Below are 24,042 nucleotides of genomic sequence, written 5' to 3' on the forward strand. Positions count from 1 at the left end.
AAACATTTTTTTAAACTTTTTAGCAAATGTATTCAAACACATCTCTACATACCTTACAGAATAACTAGCACAACCATTCACTGAAACAACACTATTTTCCTATATTTTGTCTGCCATAATCTTAATTATTTCCTTCTTGCTTTCAGTTTAGTTTGCTGTTTTTCTAGTTTTTTTAAGGTGTAAAGTTAATGTCTTCTTTAATGTAGGCTATTTTTTTCTGAGTACTATTTTTGCCAAATATCATAGGTATTGATACACTGTCTTATACCAAACTCTCATTCATCTCAAAGTTTTCTCTAATTTCCTTTATCTCCTTTTTAATCCACTGGTTAAGAGAATGTTGTTTAATTTCCATATTTATTTATTTTCCTCTTGTTACTGGTTTCTAATTTTGTGCCTTTGTAGTTAAGGAAAATACTTTGTATGACCTCCAGTTTTAAAATTCACTGAGATTTGAATTATGGCTTGACATATAGTCTGCCTTGGAGAATGTAGACTCAAGAGGAATGCATACTCTGCTGTTGGGTGGTGTTCTGTAGATGTCTATTAGGTTCAGCTGGTTTACAATGTTGCCTAAGCCTCTATTTCCTTGCTATTCTTTATTTCCTTGTCGATTCAAGTGACTGTCTAGTATCCTTTCATTTCAGCCACAAAGATTACTTTTTTTTTTTTTTTTTTTTTAGGATTTTCTATAATTATTTGAGAAACAGAGAGAGCACAAGGGTGGGGAGCAGCAGAGGGAGAGGGAGAAGCAGGCTCCCTGCTCAGCAGGAAGCCTGATGTGGAATCTGGAAGTCCTGGGATCATGACCTGAGCCAATGGCAGATGCTTAACCTACTGAGCCACCCAGCGTCCTCAGTCACAAGGACTACCTTTAACACTCCCTTAAGGCAAGTGTGAGGGGCACCTGGTGGCTCAGTGGTTGGGCATTTGCCTTTGGCTCGGGTCATGATCACAGGGAGCCTGCTTCTCCCTCTGCCTGTCTCTGCCTCTCTGCATCTTTCATGAATAAATAAATAAATAAATTTTAAAAAGGCAAGTGTGATAGCTTTTGTTTATTCTGAATTGTCTTAATTTTGTGTGTATTTTCACAGGCAGTTTTGCCGGGTATAGAATTAATTCTAAGTTAACAGTTTTGTTGTTCTTCCAGCACTTTGAATATATTACTTAATGTTCTCTGGCCTCTATGGTTTCTGATGAGAACTGTGATAATCTTATTGCAAATCACATGTACATGATGAGTTTTCTTTCTTGCTGCTTTCAAGTTCCCTTCTTAGTCTTTGGCTTATGGAAATTTGATTGTGAAGTGTCTTGGTGTATTTTTATGTGTGGGCTTGGTGAACTTCTTAAATGTGTATATTAAAATTTTCAACTAACTTGTAAATTTACTACAAATATTTCCTCAAATACTCTTTTGGCCCTCTTTCCCTTCTTTTCCTTCTGAGACACTTATTGTGTGAATGTTGTTGATAATATCCTACAGGTCTCTCAGGCCCTGTTCTCTATCGTTTTTTTCTTTCTGCTCTTCAGATTGGATAATCTTCATTGATCTAACTTCAAATTTAAAGATTATTTTTATTAACTGTTCAAATCTGTTCAAGTCCTACACTGGATTCTTACATTTCAGTTATAATTTTCAACTCCAGAAGAGATATTTATAATTTTTATAAAATTATGACTTTAAGTTATAATTTTTATAAGTTTATAACTTTATAAAAACATCCTTTTTGCAATTTCTATCTCTTCATTGATATTCTCTATTTGGTGAGACACTATCCTCATACTTTCAGTCCTTGAACGTATTTAAAACAGCTGATGGAAGTCTTTGTCTATTAAGTCCAACATCTAGGCTTCCTCAGGGACAGTTTCTATTGACTGCTTTGGGTTTGTTTTTTTTGTTTTTGTTTTTTTTTCTTTTTTCTTTTTTTCTGTATACTGGTTGTACTTTGTTTGGATACCTTGCCAACTTTTTTCTTGAAAAATGGGCATTTTGACACTGGGAAATCAGATTCTCTCAACCCTCACCTTAGAGTTTGCTGTTGTTGATGCTTTTTGTAGTTGCTATTGTGTGTGCTTTAGTGATTTTTATGAACTAATCCTACACAATTGTCAATTCTCTGTTGTATGTGACCACTTAAAGTGGCCCATTAGCTTCATATTCGGCTAATAATTGGACAGAGATTTCCTTAAATATCTGGAACCAAAAGAATCTCCCAGTCTTTGCTGGGATGTTCTGAGTGAATGTTGTTGGGGCATGCCTTCAAGATGTAGCCAGAGGCGAGAGCTTAGGGTCTCTCTGGCATTTTCTGGGCATGCTCAGTCCTAGACAATGCATAACTTTCTGCCAGGAATATGTCAGGGTGTTTTAACGTCCTTATGGATATCTCACTGCTGACCTTTCTTCCCAAGCGTTTTGCTTATTGTTTGTCCCTATGGTTATCCACTGCTTCAGGGAGCAATGTACTCCCCTCATCCTGGGGTAGTGACTTTAGTGCTGGGAAAGTTCCAAGTTTGGCAAATAAAGATAAGCTTTTAGAACACGGATCTTGCAGGGAGACAGATAAAGACAATTTTCATGAAAAAGATCCATTCTGCTCTCTCCAGTACCAGAAATGTGGGATATTAATTTAAGGCTACTGCTGAACTTGGGGACAAGGTACAGGGCTAGCTTAAGTTAAAAAACCACAAAACATGCTGTTCTACTAACGAAGATCCAACTTTTTTTTTTTTTTTTTGTAAGTATAAACCTGACTTGCTGTTATCTGGTTTCTTGAATTCTAAAAAAGCTGACTTTGACAGTTCTTGGGGGCCAGTTTTATTGTTGCTTTTATGGAGAGGCATAATTTTGGAATTCCTTAATCTACCATTTTTACTGATGTCCTCATCTTATAATACAATTTTATATCTTAACTAAATAGCTAATTAATGTCACTATGATTGTCAGAATGAAAAATGTACACTTGTATTTTAAAACTTTCTTTTCTGTGCTATCAGCCTCTGTAACGTCAAGTACCTACATGTGGCTGTTATAGAGAATGTTCTAAGTTCATTCTTCCTGCTTGCCTGTATCAACAAACCCCCTATGAAACTGCATTATGTTTACTTATATACATGTGACCATCTCTGTGAAAGAGAGGGAACTCCTCAATGACAGATGCACATTTCAGTGATCTTTTAAAACCATGGTGCTTATCGCAGAGCCTGGCTTCTAGGAGGTACTTAATAAATGTGTTTAATAAGAGTAATTTAAAAAAACTAGCTAACATATATTGAGTTCTAAGTTTACCCTAGGTCTCAGCTAAGCATATTTTTAAAAAATATTTTTTAATTATAAAATATACAGATAAGAGTTCATGTAACATATATGTAAATTTTAGAGAATTAAAAAAATGAACATTCATATACCAACAATCCAGTGTAAGAGAGCATTCATTAGTAACTCAACAGATCCTATGTTTCCCTCCCCAGAGATAATCTTGAATTCTGTATTAATCATTTCCTGTACCTTCCTCATATAGCTTTACCATGTCTGTACTCATGATGTACAATGTGTAATTTTTTACTTTTTATAAAAAATTCTATAAATGGACTCATTACATTTTCTATATAGCTTTCTTTTTTCTTAAATATTATATATTTGAAAATCATTCATTTTTCACTACTGTAGAATATTCCATTATATGGATATATCTGAGAACATGTGAGCTAATGGCAGTCAGGAACAGCTAGGCTATGCTGAGGTAATGAATCCTAAGGGGAGGAAAAAAGACATCTCAGGATCAAATCCTCTAAAGGTTTTCTTGTTCTTTAGTCTCTAAAAGTTGTGCCAACTTTTAGAAGTTATACATAAGAGGCAAAAGAACCTGAGAAGGAGGTCAAAAATGGGTTTGGCCAGTGAAGTAAAAGGAAAATTAGCAGAAAGTTGTGTTATTAAAGCCTGGGAAAAAACAGTATTTCAAATAAGGATAGTGAAGAATCCATTGGATTTGCCAACATAAAACATTAGGAAGATCTCATTAGGCTTGCTGTAGTGGTGAGAGGCTGAAGCTGCACTGGAATATTTTAAAGACAATGGCAATGGAAGTACACGAGAGCATGGGTCAACAACCACAAAAAGAAGCTGAGAAGTGGAGGTGTTGGAATCTGGAAGGTGGAGAGTTTTTAAAAAACATTATCAACACTAGAGCACCGTGTATGCTGAGAATAATGTTATAGAAAGGTCAGAAGTTGTTGAAGCAAAATGAAGAGATAACTCAGAGAGAAAAGTCTCTGAGAAGGTGAGAGAATGGAATCTAGAGAATAGGAGGAGGGACATTGTCTCCAGTGCAAAAGGAGAAAAGGCAGAAAAGATGAGTGCAGTATTTGAAGGTAGAAAAGTAAGGGAGATTAATCTAGCAGCTTCGATTTTCTCCATGAATTATGAGGGTCATTAACTAAGAGTGGGGGCAGAAAGGTCATCTTGAAAAGTGGAGAGGTGAGTTTAGCAAAGAGAGCAGAAACTGAGTGCCATTTGAAGATTGTGATCATGAATTTAAAAAAAGTCACTCAGTCCATTTATGTGATTTTTCTCAGGTAATATTTACCTGTTCTAGTTCAAGTTCAAAGAAAGAAACTGAGGAATTTAACCAGAGGTTTCTGTGAGGAAAATATCTTTCTCTAAGAAAAGGCTGACATGTTATTCTCTAAGGTTATACTTATGCCACATTAAAAAGCTCAAAATGCAAACCAGCAAGTATATAGCAAATATAAGTGTTGTGTTCATGAATTAGCATTTATAATCTTTTATTTTGACCTAGTACTCAAGATAATATTGATACCACATTCTGCTCATCAATCTTCCACTGGTTATCTCAATTTGGTCCTATATTGTACTTCAAAAACACACTAGTGAGATGTATAAAAATACAATGCAATTACCACTGTTCTAGAAATAGTTTTAATATTTTAAGAAAACTTTGTAAATAGCCAAATACACCTTTTCCCTAAGACACAAAGGGATTCACTAATGGTAAGGTAGCAATCTTTTTCTTTCATTATAGAAATAAATTATATAAACTTTAAGCTCTTGATTTTTTTTAAAGATTTTATTTATTTATTCATGAGAGACACAGAGAGAGAGAGGCAGAGACACAACAGAGGGAGAGGCAGGCTCCTGCAGGGAGCCCCATGTGGGACTCGATCCCGGAACTCCGGGATCACGCCCTGAGCCGAAGGCAGATGCTCAACCACTGAGCCACCCAGGCGTCCCTAAGCTCTTGATTTATACCATACTTTATTTTCTATCTTTTATATATATCACACATACTCATGAAGGAAAAAGACTAAAAGCACAGAATTACACCAAAAGAGGTGATAAATAACTGCTCTTACTCCAAAAGAATATTAATATAAACAATTATAAATTTCAGGTAGATGAATAGGTCATGTTCTGTAAATACTAATGTGTTATACATCATATGTTATATAAATATTAGTTTTATCTTACTACTTTGCAAAATAGTTTAGCCTTGTCCATTTTTTCCTTATGCCTCAGTTTTCTCATTTATAATTTAGGGACTCACCTCTTTTTATAGTTTTACCAGAAACTAAGATATTTTGTTAATAAGAGTCATTCCTGAAATCTTACCAACAAAGTGATGTCACGTTAAACACACTGAGACCTAATTTTTTTTTTTAACAACACAGTGATTCTGAATCTTACACGTAGAGGTTGAAAGTCAGAGTCCAAATCATTCTTTGTGAGGGGTCACCAGGGAGACAGATACACTGTCAATGAGCAATTACTACTCAGTATTTTTCCTATGGTGTTAAAGTAGATCATTATTTCTTTGTTTGAACACCAGGTAAAATTTGTAGTTGGTTAGATTTAGAGTTCATACTATATAACATGTAGTTATCATTAAACACCAGATTTACATGCAGCACAGGGTGCCTACATACCTAAAATCCTTTTGAAGTGCTGAACTTCACCTTGAATTCAGTCCAGAGTATACAGAGTGAAATCCACTCTGTTTAAATGACTTCTCTCTTTTTTCCCACTTTTTTGCTAAGTATATATTTCTGCTCATTTTAAATATGTCTACTCACATTAATAAGAAAGCAACTTAATCTTTAGGTAAAAGGGACATTATGCCACATCTTTGTACTAATTCTTAAGTTTAGACAAATTTTTTTTATGTATGATTAATTTGGAACTAATGCTGTAAAAGAAAAAAAAATCAATCAAATCTCTCATACTACTTTTTCCCATACATTTATATTCCAGAAAACTGCAGAGCTGGGGAGGTAGCTCACAGAAAACAGATCATCTTTACATAAGGAGCAGATACAGAGCAACACTAACTCAGGTTGAAATTATATTACTTACTTCCATGTTATTGTGATCAAAGAAAAGAATTATTGGACCTACAATGTTATGATACAAACAAAATCGTAACCATCACATTTCAAAGCGAAGATTAAGAGACTAAAGAACAAGAAAACCTTTAGAGTCTTAGGGATGCAATGTTTTGCTCACACATTCAAGTAAGATTATCAGGAGAGGAGTGTCTGCACTTGCTGAGGCGATCGGTGTAGGATGCTCTCTGGATCTTTGTATTCATTCACTGGATTCATCACAGCTGCATACACTTCACCATAGGCTCTGCAGACTAATTCTGTAGACTGTTTTATGATTTGCTCTCTATTGATAAACAAACAGTATGTGAAAACACAATCTAAAGATGAAATACTAAGAATTATAAGAAGCTTCATATTTGAATCAATACATTTCATTTTCATAATTACCACATACATACTATAAAGAAATCATTGTACAACTACAAAAGTAACTTTGGTTTGGGGATCAAACATACTTTTTATATTCATTATTTGTTTATCGTTGCAGAAGGGCAGGGACTGTGTTATGTTCCCAGTATTCTGAAGGACTGTGTTATGTTCTAGTAATCTGAAGGATTACTAGACAAGAAACAAAAATTGTGACCTACCATCAATGTACTGATTTTGCAAACATGACTGATGACATGTTAACCTTAAAGAACGAGGCTTATCATCATTCATATTTATCAATACTTTAAATCTCAGAATAACTTACAGTAAACTGTCCTTTCAGTAATAGCTCTTACCTTACTAACCACACTTTAGATTCCTATCTATTTATATTATCAGGTTATAATAATGTGACACTTGCCTCCAACAAGTCCCAGCATTTTCTACAAAAAGCATTTCTACATAAGCACATAAAAGAATAAAGTTTTAAATGAACTGAAGTAAAATTTTAAAGATCTGACTAGAAAAAATAGCACCAGGTTCATAAAATCTGCATCAACTCCATGTTCTCATGCCATTTACTTCTTGTCATTCTCAGCTACTTCTATTCATTTTTATCACTATAGGTATAGTGATATACCTAGTGATAAAAATACTGTCTTTTCTGATTTTTACAACTAAATTTAAATGTGTCTTTCAAGCTTCACTCCCAAGCCTACTTTTTTTGTTGTTTCTTATTTCTGTCAGCAGCATAACCATGTTGCATCACCTCAGTTTAGACCCTAATGAACTCTTGTATGGAGTATAGAAAAAGCTCCCATCTGGTCTTCCCTCTTCTAGTTAATATTTTAAAAATATTTAAATATTTAAAATATTTAAAAAATATCTAGTCTCTTCTAGATATTAAATATTTAAAATATTTTAAAAATATCTAGTCTCTCTTTAAATATTTAAATATTTAAAATATTTAAAAAATATCTAGTCTCTTCTGCATCAATCTATCATAAGCACTGCTGTTAGATTAATGTTTCTAAAGCATACCTATTATCTTGTCTCTCCCTCACCCAGGCCCTTCCTTCAAGGAGTTTCTCTGGTTTCAGAGAAGCCAAAATCCCTCATCCTGTCATTTAGAATCCTTTAATACCCTCCATATCACAACTCTAATCCTGAGGTCTGACACAACTCCTGACTGTTCTCTCTGCCCTTTCTTATTGACCTGAATTCCTCTGCACTATTCCTCCATTTGCCTAGGATGCTTGTCTCTCTCTCTCACACCTTCAAATGTCCTTAATTCTCAGTAGAAACGTACTCTCTCATTCTCTGATCCTTAGAGCTGAAAATAATTATTCCATTTTGGAATGTCTATGACCAAAATGATGCTTGGAAGACTATCTGTGGAAATATGTACCTGTGCTAAGAAAGAATAAAATTAATTGGATGGAATGAGGAGGGAAAATATACTTATGATCTTGGATCATCAACACCCTGTTCTGGTAAGGTCTCAAAAGATGAAACAACTTGACAATTCTCAAAAATTGCTAAAGCTTTCAAGCTGGCAGTGGGTAGAAGGAACTTACACTAAGTAAATTCTCTGAGTAGAGTAGAATACTACTACTAGCTATACTACCTTTTCACTGGAACAAAGGATGGCAAAAACTGGTTTGGAAATCCACTTAACCAGATGAGCCTCTGAGATATTTTAGATCTATGAGTAATCATCCCTATAATTAACTGAACATAAAAATGAAAGCATCAATATGATGCAAAATTATTTTGCATTCATGAAATAGATGAAAAATAATATAAACTGATATTTTAAAATTTTGTTAAATGTAATACACATTTGATGCCCATTTTTGCAACAAATCAAATAATGAATTTTAGACATAGTGTTTTTTGTTCTTTACTCAAAGCAGTAAGACAGACTGGGGGATGGGATATAAAGAATCCATTACTTAACACCTCATACTCTAAAACCTATACTCAATCTGAACATAGTGTTTTATATATACTACATAACAAAACACAAAGAGACAAGGCTATTCCCTATCACGAGAAGTTTAAAATCAGAATATAGTACAATAATGAATATTAAATATAATTTTTAAAAATCCAGAGTAACTGGTAAATGTAGAATGAATTGTTGAAAAATCTAAGGAATAAATTTTAAATTTTATCAAGTCCAAATGATGAAAAAAAATTTAATTTATTGGCGTTTAGGTATAACCCAGGGCACATTTCTGTTTATAAGCTAAACTAGCTCACAAATGTCTACAGCTCACAATGCAGCAGAAACATCATTATAAATCTGCAATGGAGAAAACAAAAATAAAGCAATATTGCTAAGATATAAATAAATAAAATCAAGCCAATAAGACCAAGTAAGAGTTATAGTTTATTTTCAGTGTTGGTGTTTAGTAGTACAGGGTTTCTCGTTCTGTCCCTCAGTTTGGGAAACTACCAAGATAGGAAACATGCCTATGCAGAACAAAATAAAAGATACCAGAGCTCATGGAGAACAGAAGTCTTTCATGTAGTGGGGTGAATAAAGGGAAGGGAAAAGAAATGGCCTGTCAGCTAGCTGCTAAAGCTAACCAGGAAAGAAAGGCAATGGAAAGTGAAATTCTCCAAAGTGAATTGGAGTCAAATCCAAACTATAAGAGCAGGAACTGTAACTGATAATGATTTTCCCCATTTCTGAACAAATATAAGAGTTCATGACCATCTCCAAAGCCAGGTATAGGTCTACACATTCATATTCAACAACTTTTTTCTAGTGAACTATTATAGAGATGAAACGGAACAGTGATGAAGATTACTGTCAGAAGACCTTGACTCTAGTTGAAGCTCTCCCACTTATTACTATTGCCTTGAACAAGTAATTTAGCCTTTCTAGGACTAATTTCACTACTATAAGGCAAAACATTGAGCTTGATAATATTTACAAGGTACTTTTAGCTCTTAAATTATTCCATTGAGGATTAAAAGCATTTTAATAACCTGTTATTTTTTTTAAAGAAACCTCTATGTGCCTATCTATACACATACAAATGTATGCATATGTCACATATACACATACATACATACATGTTATTTTGGGTAATTGGGTTCCTCAAATAATGATTTATAATAAGCATATCAGTTATTTGTATATAATTATTTTTACTTTTACATACACTCTGAGATGAGGAAAGTTTTACTTTCTTGCCATTTTACTATCTCCTCTTTTTATTTGTAGTGCTAATTACTATCCAATTAGTATATATCTTTAACTTAAAAAATATATGCATGTGTCTGTATATTTATCTGTCTGCCTGCCTGCCTTCCTGGTGTCTTGGCCCAAATTATTCACTAATATCATTTAAGGAATAGAGTCTCGGGGATCCCTGGGTGGCTCAGCGGTTTAGCGCTTGCCTTTGGCCCAGGGTGCAATCCTGGAGTCTCGGGATCGAGTCCCACGTCGGGCTCCCAGCATGGAGCCTGCTTCTTCCTCCTCCTGTGTCTCTGCCTCTCTCTCTCTCTCTCTCTCTTTCATAAATAAATAAATAAATAAATAAATAAATAAATAAATCTTTAAAAAAAGAGAAATAGAGTCTCAAATAATGGTGATCATATAGTGACAAATAACCAACGTTCAAAACAGAAGTTTCACGTATTCTGTAACAAAATACAAAATCACCAACAAATCCTATCAGTCACGTGCTTCTGAAAACTTCAAATGTGCTTATCCCCTGATTACCTCGTGTATAGGCAGGAAAAAAAGCAGTATTTTTTTCAGTGGTATATGCTGAGCACCGGTGCTAGCATGGGCATCCACCTCAGATCTATACACTGTATTCTGATCAATCACAGTCAAGTCCATAGCTGGTGGATAAAGAGTACTTTTAGAACTATTTTTTTATTTTGAATTCAATTAATTAACATATAATGTATTATTAGTTTCAGAGGTAGAGGTCAGTAATTCATCAGTTGCATATAACACCCCATGCTCATCACATCACATGCCCTCCTTAATGTCCATCACTCAGTTACCCCTACCCCTCACCTACCTCCCCTCCAGGAACCCTCAGTTTGTTTCCTATACTTTAAAGTCTCTTATGGTTTGTCTCCATCTCTGATTTTGTATTATTTTTCCCCTCCCTCCCCCAATGATCCTCTGTTTTGTTCCTTAAATTCTACATATAAGCGAGATCATATGATAATGGTCTTTCTCTAATGGACTTATTTCCTTAGCATAATACCCTCTAGTTCCACTCACGTCATTGCAAATGGGAAGATTTCAATTTTTTGATGGCTGAGTAATATTCCATTGTGTGTGTGTGTGTGTGTGTGTGTGTGTATCACATCTTCCTTATCCATTCATCTGTTGATGGACATCTGGGCTCTTTCCATAGTTTGGCTATTGTAGACATTGCTTAGAATGATTTCTGTAGGTTAAATTTAAAGTTCAGTCCTGCTTTTCACATGACCAAAGGATATGTAAAAAGGGCTGAAAGGGAAAAAATTGTATTTGAATGTAAGCTATGATCATCTATAAAGTTAGATCACTAACTTTCTTGGTCTCTTTACTACCAGGAAAATTTCATAGGTAGTAATTTATTAGGTGGTGCTCTATTGGCCTTTGGACAGTTTAATAATCCTCATAGTTAAACAGACCTTTAAAAAATAAAAACATGATTCATACAAATGAAGAATGAGAGAATGTCAAAATTTTAATAACTCATTAATGAGGAAGCTATTAAGATGCTAAAGCTGGTTCACAGAACATTTTGAGGAACTGGTCATTTACAGGCATTTGGAAAGGCAGGTTAGAATAAAAGAGATTAAACACAAAATGGGTTAATGTTCCACTGAGCAAAAAAAAATATTACACAGGACATGAGGAAGTACGGGGCATTTAATTAACAGTAAGCAGAGCATCGAAATGATCCATCCCCCCAAATAATTAAATAATTCTTGAAGGGTCTGTTAACAATGCTTCAGTGTGACATGGAAAGGACATACTGCTCTTCCAGACCCAATCTGCCCTATTTTCAAGTTTCAAAAAGTCTTTCTTATATCTAAAAGCAGTTTGCTATCCATCAGTGTATCATATATCGAAGATAATAATCATGTAGTTAATTAACTACTGGAAAAAAGGGGAAAAAATGAAGGAGAAGATGAGGATGTTATAAAATTGTACAGAAGGGCAATATTTTTCTTATGAATCAGAATACCATGTATTAAGAAATTCAATTTGTCCAGTTATAAACAATTTGGTATTATGAATCTCAAAAATACCAATAAAGACTAATATATAACTAAATGGAAATTTCATCCATTTTAAAACATGTTCACAAAACATTTTAAATAATTACTGAAAGCATTTAGCTGTGATAAGAAATGAACTTACTTCCAGAATCAGTGAGCTTGTCATTAATCAGTACTTTAGGATTTTGGTTGCCATAACAACATGACACAATTTTCATCATTACCATAAACCTAGCATTTCTAAAAATAGCTTATTTCAACATTCAGGCTCTGTGATCACTAAAATTGGGCTTTATTACAGAACCACAGTTAACAGTGCAATCAAATGCATCATAGGAGAAAAGAAGGCATTAACAGTTTAAGCCTGAAAAATTAAAAAGAAAAGATGATAATATATTTATAAAGAATAGATTGGTTAAAGAATTTTTCTTTTTCTTTTTCTTTTTTTTTTAAATTTTACTTATTCATGAGAGACACAGGGAAAAAGGCAGAGACATAGGCAGAGAGAGAGGAAGGCTCCCTCTGGGGAGCCTGATGTGGGACTCCACCCAAGGACCCTGGGATCATGACTTAAACTGAAGGCAGATGCTCAACCACTGAGACCCAGGTGCCCCTTGATTTTTCTTTTAATGTAATACAAACATCAAAGATGTAACAATGGGTCAAATCAATTTTCATCCCAGGTCAGTTTTCTATCATTCACTGTAAAATTAAAGTATATTTTAGGGGTGCCTGGTTGGCTCAGTTGGAAGAGTGTGCAACTCTTGGTCTTGGGATTCTGAGGTCGAGCCCCACAATGGGTGTAGAGACTATTTTAAAAAATAAAATCTTTAAAAGAGAGGTATATTTTTTTTGAGAGGTATATTTTACATAACACCAAGCGCACATATCTCACATAAATGTTACCTATCATGCAAACATTTTTGAGCTTCTTTTAAAAATAATAATCTCAACATAGAAAGGACTAATATAAAAAACACAGTACAGATCAGTGTTAAAGAGAACAGATTTTGGAATCAGAAATACTGGATTCAAATCTTGGCTTTGCTTCTTACTAACTGCTTGCCCTTGGTTCAATTATTTAACCTTTCTAATAATGTCCTCTTCTATAAAGAAGAAATCCTAATTCATGGACTCATTAGGAGGACTAAGTGAAGTTAAAGGATCAATCTTGCTGAGGTGTTCACATTGATTACATAGGGGCTGGAGCGGACAAGAGTGCAAATAGGATAGTTCAGTGGTAACTGTGAAGATGTTCAAAAGTAACTAGTTTCCTCTCCCATACTTTTTTCTAGGTAAAGATTTAATGAAGTGGCTCCATGGGAATTCTGAATGAAGGCATATTGAATTTACTAGATAAACTATATCACATAGCCAGTCTGAGAAGAATACCATGTGACTATGTTGGAACAATGAAAATCTACAGCAAACATCACACTTAATGATGAAACATCAGAAACATTTTCATTGAAGTTCAAAATAAGATATACACATTCACTATTACATCTACTATTTACCTTGGAGCTCTTAACCAATATGAGTTTAGTTATAAATACTGAAAAAAAATTAGTGAAACTCATTATTCTTCTATGACTTTACCAAAAACTAAACAACTGATAAGCTAATAGAACTAAAATAGAGTTTAGTTGGCCAGTTAGCTGGCCAGATTCAAAATTATCATATAAAATATAGTATGTTTCCTATGTGCCAGCAATATCTAATTAAAACAGGTATTGGAAAATAAAAGATCTTATAATAGTCACAGAATTATTTCCTAGGAATAAACCCAATAATATACAGAGATTACATATAGAAATTAGAAAAACTTTATTGAAAATTCTAAAAGATATGAATAAGCATATCATGTTTATAGATGGGAATATTTACTAGTGGATTATACTTTTTCAGTTCCTTTTTGCTCATTCTTACATTAGCTTGGTGAATCTTTTATTTTTTTTCTAATTTTTATTTTTTAAAGATTTTATTTATTTATTTGAGAGAGAGCACAGACACAAGAGTGTGAGAGGTACGGAGAGAGAACATGAGCAGGGAGAGATAAGTAGATTCTCCACTGATTAGGGAGCCCAATGTTAACTGACAGACACTCAGGTACCCCTGGTGAATGTCTTATACACACTTGAAAAGAATGCTACCTTCTATAGTTGTGTGTGATATTCTCTATTAGGTTGAGCTGATTGGTGGCATTTTTTCAGTTCTTTTACACTGTACTATATTTTTGTCTACTTTTTATCAATTTCTAAGATACCAGTTTTGAAATATCTACCTATAACTGTCAGTGTATCTATTCTTACTCAATTCTTTGAGCTTATACTGCTTGTTTTTTGAAGCTCTGCAATTAGATGCACATAATTATATCTTCTTCATGAACTGATTCTATTATTATTGTAAATGACCCTGCTTATCTTTGGTATCTGTTCTGCGGTCTAATTTTTCTGATATTAATATAGCTACTTTAGCTTTATTATGATTAGTATTTGCATAGTATACCTGTTACCATCCTTTTGTGTTTAAATTATTTGTATCCTTATATTTAAATTAGATTTCTTATACGTAGCAGACTGTTGGGCCATGCTTTTTTTTTAATAATAAATTTATTTTTTATTGGTGTTCAATTTGCCAACATGCAGAACAACACCCAGTGCTCATCCTGTCAAGTGCCTCCCTCACAGTTTCCCCACCCCCCGCCCTCCTCCCCTTCCACCAACCCTAGCTCGTTTCCCAGAGTTAGGAGTCTTCCATGTTCTGTCTCCCTTTCTGATATTTCCTACCCATTTCTTCTCCCTTCCTTTCTATTCCCTTTCACTATTATTTAAGTTCCCCAAATGAATGAAACCATATAATGTTTGTCCTTCTCTGATTGACTTATTTCACTCAGCATAATACCCTCCAGTTCCATCCACGTCGAACCAAATGGTGGATATTTGTCATTTCTAATGGCTGAGTAATATTTCATTGTATACATAAACCACATCTTCTTTATCCATTCATCTTTCGATGGACACTGAGGCTCCTTCCACAATTTGGCTATTGTGGACATTGCTGCTAGAAACATCGGGGTGCAGGTGTCCCGGCGTTTCATTGCATCTGTATCTTTGGGGTAAATCCCCAGCACTGCAATTGCTGGGTCATAGGGCAGGTCTATTTTTAACTCTTTGAGGAACCTCCACACAGTTTTCCAGAGTGGCTGCACCAGTTCACATTCCCACCAACAGTGCAGGAGGGTTCCCCTTTCTCCACATCCTCTCCAACATTTGTGGTTTCCTGCCTTGTTAATTTTCCCCATGCTTACTGGTGTGAGGTGGGATCTCATTATGGTTTTGGTTTGTATTTCCCTGATGGCAAGTGATGCAGAGCATTTTCTCATATGCATGTTGGCCATGTCTATGTCTTCCTCTGTGAGATTTCTCTTCATGACTTTTGCCCATTTCTGATTGGATTGTTTGTTTCTTTGGTGTTGAGTTTAATAAGTTCTTTATAGATCTTGGAAACTAGCCGGTTATCTGATATTTCATTTGCAAATATCCTCTTCCATTCTGTAGGTTGTCTTTTAGTTTTGTTGACTGTATCCTTTGCTGTGCAAAAGCTTCTTATCTTGATGAAGTCCCAATAGTTCATTTTTGCTTTTGTTTCTTTTGCCTTCATGGATGTATCTTGCAAGAAGTTACTGTGGCCGAGTTCCAAAAGGGTGTTGCCTGTGTTCTCCTCTAGGATTTTGATGGAATCTTGTCTCACATTAAGATCTTTCATCCATTTTGAGTTTATCTTTGTGTATGGTGCAAGAGAGTGGTCTAGTTTCATTCTTCTGCATGTGGATATCCAATTTTCCCAGCACCATTTATTGAGGAGACGGTCTTTTTTCCAGTGGATAGTCTTTCCTGCTTTGTTGAATATTAGTTGACCATAAGGTTGAGGGTCCACTTCTGGATTCTCTATTCTGTTCCATTGATCTAAGTGTCTGTTTTTGTGCCAGTACCACATTGTCTTGATGACCACAAATTTGTAGTACAACCTGAAATCTGGCATTGTGATGCCCCCAGATATGGCTTTCTTTTTTAAAATTCCCCTGGCTATTTGGGGTCTTTTCTGATTCCACACAAATCTTAAAATAATTTGTTCTCCATGACCAAGTAGGATTTATTCCCGGGACACAAGGCTGGTTCAACACTCGTAAAACAATCAATGTGATTGATCATATCAGCAAGAGAAAAACCAAGAACCATATGATCCTCTCATTAGATGCAGAGAAAGCATTTGACAAAATACAGCATCCATTCCTGATCAAAACTCTTCAGAGTGTAGGGATAGAGGGAACATTCCTCGACATGTTAAAAGCCATCTACGAAAAGCCCACAGCAAATATCATTCTCAATGGGGAAGCACTGGGAGCCTTTCCCCTAAGATCAGGAACAAGACAGGGATGTCCACTCTCACCACTGCTATTCAACATAGTACTAGAAGTCCTAGCCTCAGCAATCAGACAACAAAAAGACATTAAAGGCATTCAAATTGGCAAAGAATAAGTCAAACTCTCCCTCTTCTCTGATGACATGATACTCTACATAGAAAACCCAAAAGCCTCCACCCCAAGATTGCTAGAACTCATACAGCAATTTGGCAGTGTGGCAGGATACAAAATCAATGCCCAGAAGTCAGTGGCATTTCCATACACTAACAATGAGACTGAAGAAAGAGAAATTAAGGAGTCAATCCCATTTACAATTGCACCCAAAAGCATAAGATACCTAGGAATAAACCTAACCAAAGAGGTAAAGGATCTATACCCTAAAAACTATAGAACACTTCTGAAAGAAACTGAGGAAGACACAAAGAGATGGAAAAATATTCCATGCTCATGGATTGGCAGAATTAATATTGTGAAAATGTCAATGTTACCCAGGGCAATTTACACGTTTAATGCAATCCCTATCAAAATCGCATGGAATTTCTTCAGAGAGTTAGAACAAATTATTTTAAGATTTGGGCCATGCTTTTTCATCTAATCTAAGAAGCTCTGCCTTTTAACTGGAGTGTGTAAACCTTTTGTATTTAATATAGTTACTTATAAGGTAGAATTTAAGTCTGTCATTCTATTTGTTTTATATTTGTCCCTTCTGTTCTTTTCCTTTTCTGCTTTGTTTTGATATAATTGTTTTTTAGCATTCTATTTTATCTATTGGCATGTTAGATAATTTTTGTTCAAGAGCCTGCTGCAAGGTTCAAAATGTACCTTCAAAATATATTATATAATTACCTTATAACATCATAAATGTACATTTCTACTTTCCTCCCACTCCATCTTTTGTGCATTTGTTGTCATAAATTTAATTTCTATGTGTTAAAAATTCCACAATTCACTATTAGCATTTTTGTTTTAAATGGTCAACTATCTTTTATATTTAGCATTTCCTGGGCTCATTACTCCTCTGTGTTGATCTGAAGTTTCTTCTCATATTGTTTTCCTTTAGCCTGAAGGACTTCTTTTATCATTTCTTACAGTGCAGTATACTAGTGATAAAGCCTCTCTACTTTTATTTATCTCAAAATGTATTTATTGCTTTTCCAGTTTGAAAGATACTTTTGATAAATACACTATGAAAGTAGACATTTAAAGATGATTTTCTATTGTCTTCTGGTTTGCACTGACTCTAAAAAAAAGTCAGTAATAAACTTATCATTAGTCCCTATAAAAAATGTCTTTTTCCCTCTGGCTGCTTTCAAGATTTCTCTCTTTATCACTGGTTTTCAATAATTCAATTATTGCATAACCTAGTACAATTTTCTCTGTTTTTTTTTTTTAAACTTCTTGGATCAGTGGGTTCATGTCTTCTGTCACATTTGGAAAAAGTTGTTTTATTTCTTAAAATTTTTCTGACTCAATTTCACAATGACACTCCAATCATACCTACTTTAGAGTGCTTAATATTATGTCACAATTCACTGAGACCCCCCCCCCCATCTTTTTCTAGTGTTTTCTTTTTTTCTATCTGTGTTTCAGTTTGGATAGTTTCTACTGTGCTCTTTTCAAGTCGACTGATCTTTCTCTCTAGGGGTTCAACTGATAGTTACACCCACTCATATTCATTTAGATATTATACTTTTTAGGTACAGAATTCTCATTTTGTAAAATTCCCCATTTTTTCTCTCAGTATAATAATGTTTTCCTGGGGATCCCTGGGTGGCGCAGCGGTTTAGCGCCTGCCTTTGGCCCAGGGCGCGATCCTGGAGACCCGGGATCGAATCCCACATCGGGCTCCCGGTGCATGGAGCCTGCTTCTCCCTCTGCCTATGTCTCTGCCTCTCTCTCTCTCTCTGTGACTATCATAAAAAAAAAAAAAAAAAAAAAATGTTTTCCTTTAAGTCCCTGAACGCACTGTAAATAGCAGTCTTAAAAGTTCTTACCTGCTAGTTCTATAAATTGTCATTTGTCAGCTTATTTCTGCTGACAGATTTTTTTTCCCTAGTTTTGGTTCATATATTCCTACTACTTCACCTAAGTAATTTTTTATTGCATTATAAATGCTACACTGTTGATTATCTATGTTTGTTGTCAATCTTAAGGTTGCTAAGTTTTGTTCTGGAAGGCATTTAGTTGAGTTAAAGATCGCCATGATTTTTTAGAGTTTGTTTTTAAGCTTCTTGGAGTCTAAAGTAGCCTTTAATGTAGGACAAAATTAACCTGCTAAAGTAGCCTTTAATGTAGGACAAAATTAACCTGCTTTTAAGGCTTGGACTTTCTGAAGTCTCTAAAGCATTGTGCAATCAGTTACTTTTCCTCTCACAGTTTTCCAGTAGTTGTTCTTTCCCCCAAAACTTATTTTATTTTTATTGATACAGGTGTTCCTGACAGTAAATACAAGTGGCTTAAAAGGAGGCAGTTTAAAAAAAAAAAAAAAGAGGAAAAGAAAAATTATTCTATTTCTTTAAAAAAAAATTTCCTCTAAAGACATTATTTTTATAGTATTATATTATTTTCCTAATATACATAATAGAGAAAGATTCCTGAACAAGAGTTGTCGAATCACATCCATTTTTCTATATGCTCAACGTTAGGAGATATCTATAATTCCCTTTATTTCTTAAGTTACTCACAGAAGTAATTCTGAATCATTAAGAAAAGACAGGAGAATAACTTAAATATTTTAAACTGTGGTTTCTGTAATCCAATCTGTATATTTACACCATTGAAAGGTGAATATTGTAGTTTAGCACTGAATAAAGAATACATCCTTCTAATTCACTCCAAGGAAGAAAGGAAGGAAGAAATCCTTAAAACTATTTTCTTCCCCTCTTGTTCATTTTCTATACAACTTGGCTTCTTGGCTACTTAAATTTATTCAATAGTTTATTTCAAGGCTGAGGCATTCAATCAAAATCTCCTTTGAAAGGCCATCAAACTCTAAGACAAAAAAGGGAGACAAGAGTAACAGGTGTCCCAAATACACTGCAACCACACTAAAGTGCAGGAGAGCAGAATATTAACAAAATTTTTAAAAGATTAGAAAATAATGCTTTACATTTCAAAGATACATTTCAAAGAAACAACTGACATTTTATTTACTACATTTTTAATTTTTATTTATATATTTGAGATAGAGAGAGAAAGATGAGAGCATGAGAAAGATCATAAGCTGGGGGCAGGGGCAGAGGGAGAAGCCGACTTCCTGCTAAGCAGGGAGCTCCATGCGGGACTGGCTCCCAGGACCCCCAGAATCATAACCTGAGCTGAAGGCAGACCATCTGCTAGTTGACATTTTAAATAGAATATGAATAGAAAAGAAATTGATGACATAAAAATATGAAATTAATTTTGATTAAAAATGAATCATTTTGAAAAAGTTCAAAATTTAACTGAATAAAAGTACTGTCCTATTATCTCAAATACTTTAAAAATAAGATCAAATAAATTCTGTGCCTATACAGTGGCAGAAATTAGAATAAAAGTTAATTTTGAAAATAAAATATCATCAATTTAGAAAAGGGAAAAAAAGTAGTTAGAAAACCTGCCTTCATGGTGAGTCTTAAATGTGTAAAATGCCCAATATTTTCAAAGCAGCCCCAATTTTTAAAATAAGTAGCCAATTTGATGTATTTTTCTTCTGAAAATACATTCACAGGTTATATTTTAATTTTAGAATACTTTGCAAATAATATCTTAGAAATTTCCTGAATGAAAAAAGTGGTAGGGACGCCTGGGTGGCTCAGCAGTTGAGCATCTGCCTTTGGCCCAGGGCATGATCCTGGAGTCCCAGGATCGAGTCCCACATCGGGCTCCCTGCGTGGAGCCTGCTTCTCCGTCTGCCTGTGTCTCTGCCTCTCTCTCTCTCTGTGTCTCTCATGAATAAATAAATAAAATTTTTTTAAAAAAAGAAAGAAAAAAGTGGTAATTAGATAGATACTAAGCAATTTCTCTTAGTTGTCCTATTATTATTTATATGCATATCTCAATTTTAAAAAGTCATTATATTAGTAAGAATTTATAACAGGATATTAGGTACATACTATAAAAACAATATAAGGGATCCCTGGGGTGGCTCAGTGGTTTAGTGCCTGCCTTTGGCCCAGGGCGCAATCCAGGAGTCCTGGGATCGAGTCCCACGTCAGGGTCCCGGCATGGAGACTACTTCTCCCTCCTCCTGTGTCTCTGCCTCTCTCTCTCTCTCTCTCTCTCTCTCTCTGTCTATCATAAATAAATAAATAAATAAATAAATAAATAAATAATAAATAAATCTATCTTTAAAAATAAATAAAAATAAAAACAATAGAATTTAAAAATTTAGATTTCAAAACAATGTACCAAAAATTGTGTTCATTTGGTTGTTAATAAAAACAAAAAAATTTACATTATTGTTAACCAGCAAAACAATAAAAGCAAATGCAAAACTAAAATAATTCTGTAATAAAAGACAAACATCTGATTTGAAATATCATTTACGCTTTAGAAAAATCTGAGGAGCCCTCACAGATAGAGAATTCAGATAGAGTCATAGAACATGCTCAATCCCACTGCTAGTTTTGTAACTTTATTTTAAACTATTATTACAGTTTATGAAAGGGTGGAAAATCTATTAAGAAGTATCCCTGAATCTAATAAGGATGTACACTCTTAAAATTTTGATGAATCTTATCAAATTGCCCTCTAGAAGGATTGTACTAATTTATATTCTCATCAACAGCATATGAAATAATGCCCATTTTCCCAGACCCTTTCATTAGCATATAACATACTTTTTGTTAGTATTCTGATAGGCAAAAATTCTCATTGCTGTTTTAATTTGCATTTTTGATCATCATTATGTTCTCATATTTATTTGCCATTTGCATTTCTTCTGTGAATTGTCCAAACATACAGTGCCTGTTTTTCTACTGCTTTGTCCTGATTTGTGGGATTCTCTTCAATATTAAGAATATATTAAGGATAACTTGTCTGTTATATAACTTGCAAAATTGTTCCATATTATTGCTTATATTTTAACTTAGTTTATACTGTTGTTTTGTGTAAAAAAAACAACAAAACCTAAAACTTTAAAGTGTTAGGTAGCCAAATCTGTCCATTCTCTCCCTTCTGGAACCTGGGTTACATGCCGTCCTTTATAAAACACATTAAAATTTCCCCTCAATTAGCATAAAATGAAAAGAATAATGGTATGTTTTGGAGCAATGCTCCAAACAACTCAACACTCAAATACTAAGATTGAAACGTGGCTAAATCTAAAAGAGTTGCAGGTAATCACTTACAAAAATAATTTAAGAAACACACACAACAGTTTGAGCCATGGCAAAATGGAGTTTCTTTTATAATCTCTTACGTCTTTAGAATTCCAGTTATGTAGATAGTATGAGACCTTCTAGGATAATAAAATAAAAGATTAAAAAATAGTGCTTTACCTTTCAAAGATCTATTTTAAAGAAACAATTGAAGTAAAAAAAAATTTTTTAAATCTTTCACTCTACACCTAATATGGGAAAATTTCCCTGAGGAAAAAAATGTTCCATCCCATTTCCAGCCAATTCTTTTTTTTTTTTTTTTAAGTTTTTATTTATTTATTCATGAGAGACACAGAGAGAAAGAGAGAGAGAGAGAGGCAGGCAGAGACACAGGCTGAGGGAGAAGGAGGCTCCATGCAGGGAGCCCGATGCGGGACTCGATCTCGGGTCTCCAGGGTCATTTTGCTTACGGGTCTCCAAGGTCACACCCTGGGCTAAACCGCTGAGCTACCTGGGCTTCCCCCATTTCCAGCCAATTCTAATTGATACCAAATTTTTCTGCTTGTTGAACCAAAAGCTGCCTCCTTGTTTTATTTATTGCTGTAGATCTACTCTCAAGAAAAAACAGAAAACAAGTGTACCACTATCTCTGTACCACTGAAATATTTTCTTCACGTTTGATCATTCTTTCCTTAGTGTAGTTTTTAATATAAATATTTGTTCACATGTCTAATTGACCCAACAGACTATAATCTCCAAGAAGACAGTGCAAATGTCTTTTAAATCTTAATCCTTGGTGCCTGTTATATAGAAAGCATTTGATATACAGCTGGGTGAATGGGGAGAAAAAAAAATGTATAGTTCAAATTTCCTACTTTAGGACAATTTAAATTTGTCAATATGTTCCTTATAATCAACAAAGTCAGACTATGATCTTTCTGTTTCTTCTAACTGTAACATTCTAAGATTTTAATGTATAGTTTTTTGTCTTGAACACATTCCTGATAAGTATGTGATACCGAACAATTAAAAATATATCTACAGATCCAAAATAGTCTATAAGATGCATACACTATACAATTAATATATTATTAATCTTCCATGACATTTTCAATGTCATCCTGACATGTTTGTTAATATAAGGGAATTTTGGTATTATGGCTATACCGTATCCAATTATATTCACATTAACTTTAAAAAACATTTACAAAAAAGAGATTTTGAGGATTCCTGGGTGGCTCAGCGATTTAGCGCCTGCCTTTGGCCCAGGGCGTGATCCTGGAGTCCCAGGATCAAGTCCCGCATTAGGCTCCCTGCATGGAGCCTGCTTCTCCCTCTGCCTGTGTCTGCCTCTCTGTGTCTCTCCTGAATAAATAAATAAAATCTTTTAAAAATAATAAAATAAAAAATAATAAATAATAAAAAGAGATTTTGGAGCCATATACATGAAAGCAATAAGTACGAACAGGGTCAGGTCAGATCTTTTATGGGTGCTCAGGCATAATACAACTTTGGTAACATAGATCTTCAATGGTAAATCTATTCTTGAAGGGATCCCTGGGTGGCGCAGCGGTTTGGCGCCTGCCTTTGGCCCAGGGCGCGATCTTGGAGACCCGGGATCGAATCCCACGTCAGGCTCTCAGTGCATGGAGCCTGCTTCTCCCTCTGCCTATGTCTCTGCCTCTCTCTCTCTCTCTCTCTCTCTCTCTCTGTGACTATCATAAATAAATAAAAAATTTAAAAAATCTATTCTTGAAAATAAATTTTCTCTAAGAAATGTGCTTGGTATCTTTAAAAATATACGAATCTTTACCAAGTAGTTGAGACCAAAAGATACTTACTTCACTGTGGCACTTAGAAGAAAGTTCAGCTGTGGCATTAGCAGGCTATCTGGGGCTGACAAGTAACGATCAAACTGAACCTACATGAAACAGAGAAAGAACAAAACATAAAGTGCATGTATTTGCCAACAGATATATCAAATATAACCGTCAGTTATAAGGGTTAAAATCTCAGCAAATATACCATGGTACAAATAATGAGTTCTTTGTGAACAAAATGAGTTATTGCTTCAACATTCTAACTAAAATTTCCTAAAAGTGTCAACTTCTTAATTCTGAATCCAAGTTATTCACCTTAATCTCCTTCACCAAACTTCACCAAACCAATATTAACAAGTCATCAGGTTTCAAATCTACCTTATTTCCTTAAATCTACTGTATTTGTTAATTGTTAATTTTTTAATCAACTAATATTTATTGAGGACCTACTATTAGGAAGGTACTATATTAGGTAAAG

General features: G+C 34.4%; 1 protein-coding gene across 5 annotated transcripts in view; it reads right to left on the bottom strand.

Moving 5' to 3' along the window:
* COG6 (component of oligomeric golgi complex 6) overlaps window positions 1-24,042 on the bottom strand; it is a 149,672-nt gene that overhangs the window by 47,683 nt on the left and 77,947 nt on the right. For 2 of the 5 annotated variants that reach the window (XM_038573157.1, XM_038573156.1), the window contains 2 exons: window positions 23,586-23,665; window positions 6,279-6,682 (listed from right to left, as the gene is read on the bottom strand). In XM_038573157.1, the coding sequence (XP_038429085.1) occupies window positions 6,535-6,682; window positions 23,586-23,665 (228 nt within the window). In that variant the 3' untranslated portion in view covers window positions 6,279-6,534. Of the gene's footprint in view, window positions 1-5,570; window positions 6,683-10,595; window positions 10,633-23,585; window positions 23,666-24,042 lie in introns of those variants that run through there. The other 3 variants (XM_038573153.1, XM_038573154.1, XM_038573155.1) reach the window with 3 other exon arrangements.

This window comes from Canis lupus, chromosome 25 (genome assembly GCF_011100685.1).
Source record: "Canis lupus familiaris isolate Mischka breed German Shepherd chromosome 25, alternate assembly UU_Cfam_GSD_1.0, whole genome shotgun sequence".
NCBI classification, from domain to species: Eukaryota; Metazoa; Chordata; class Mammalia; order Carnivora; family Canidae; genus Canis; species Canis lupus.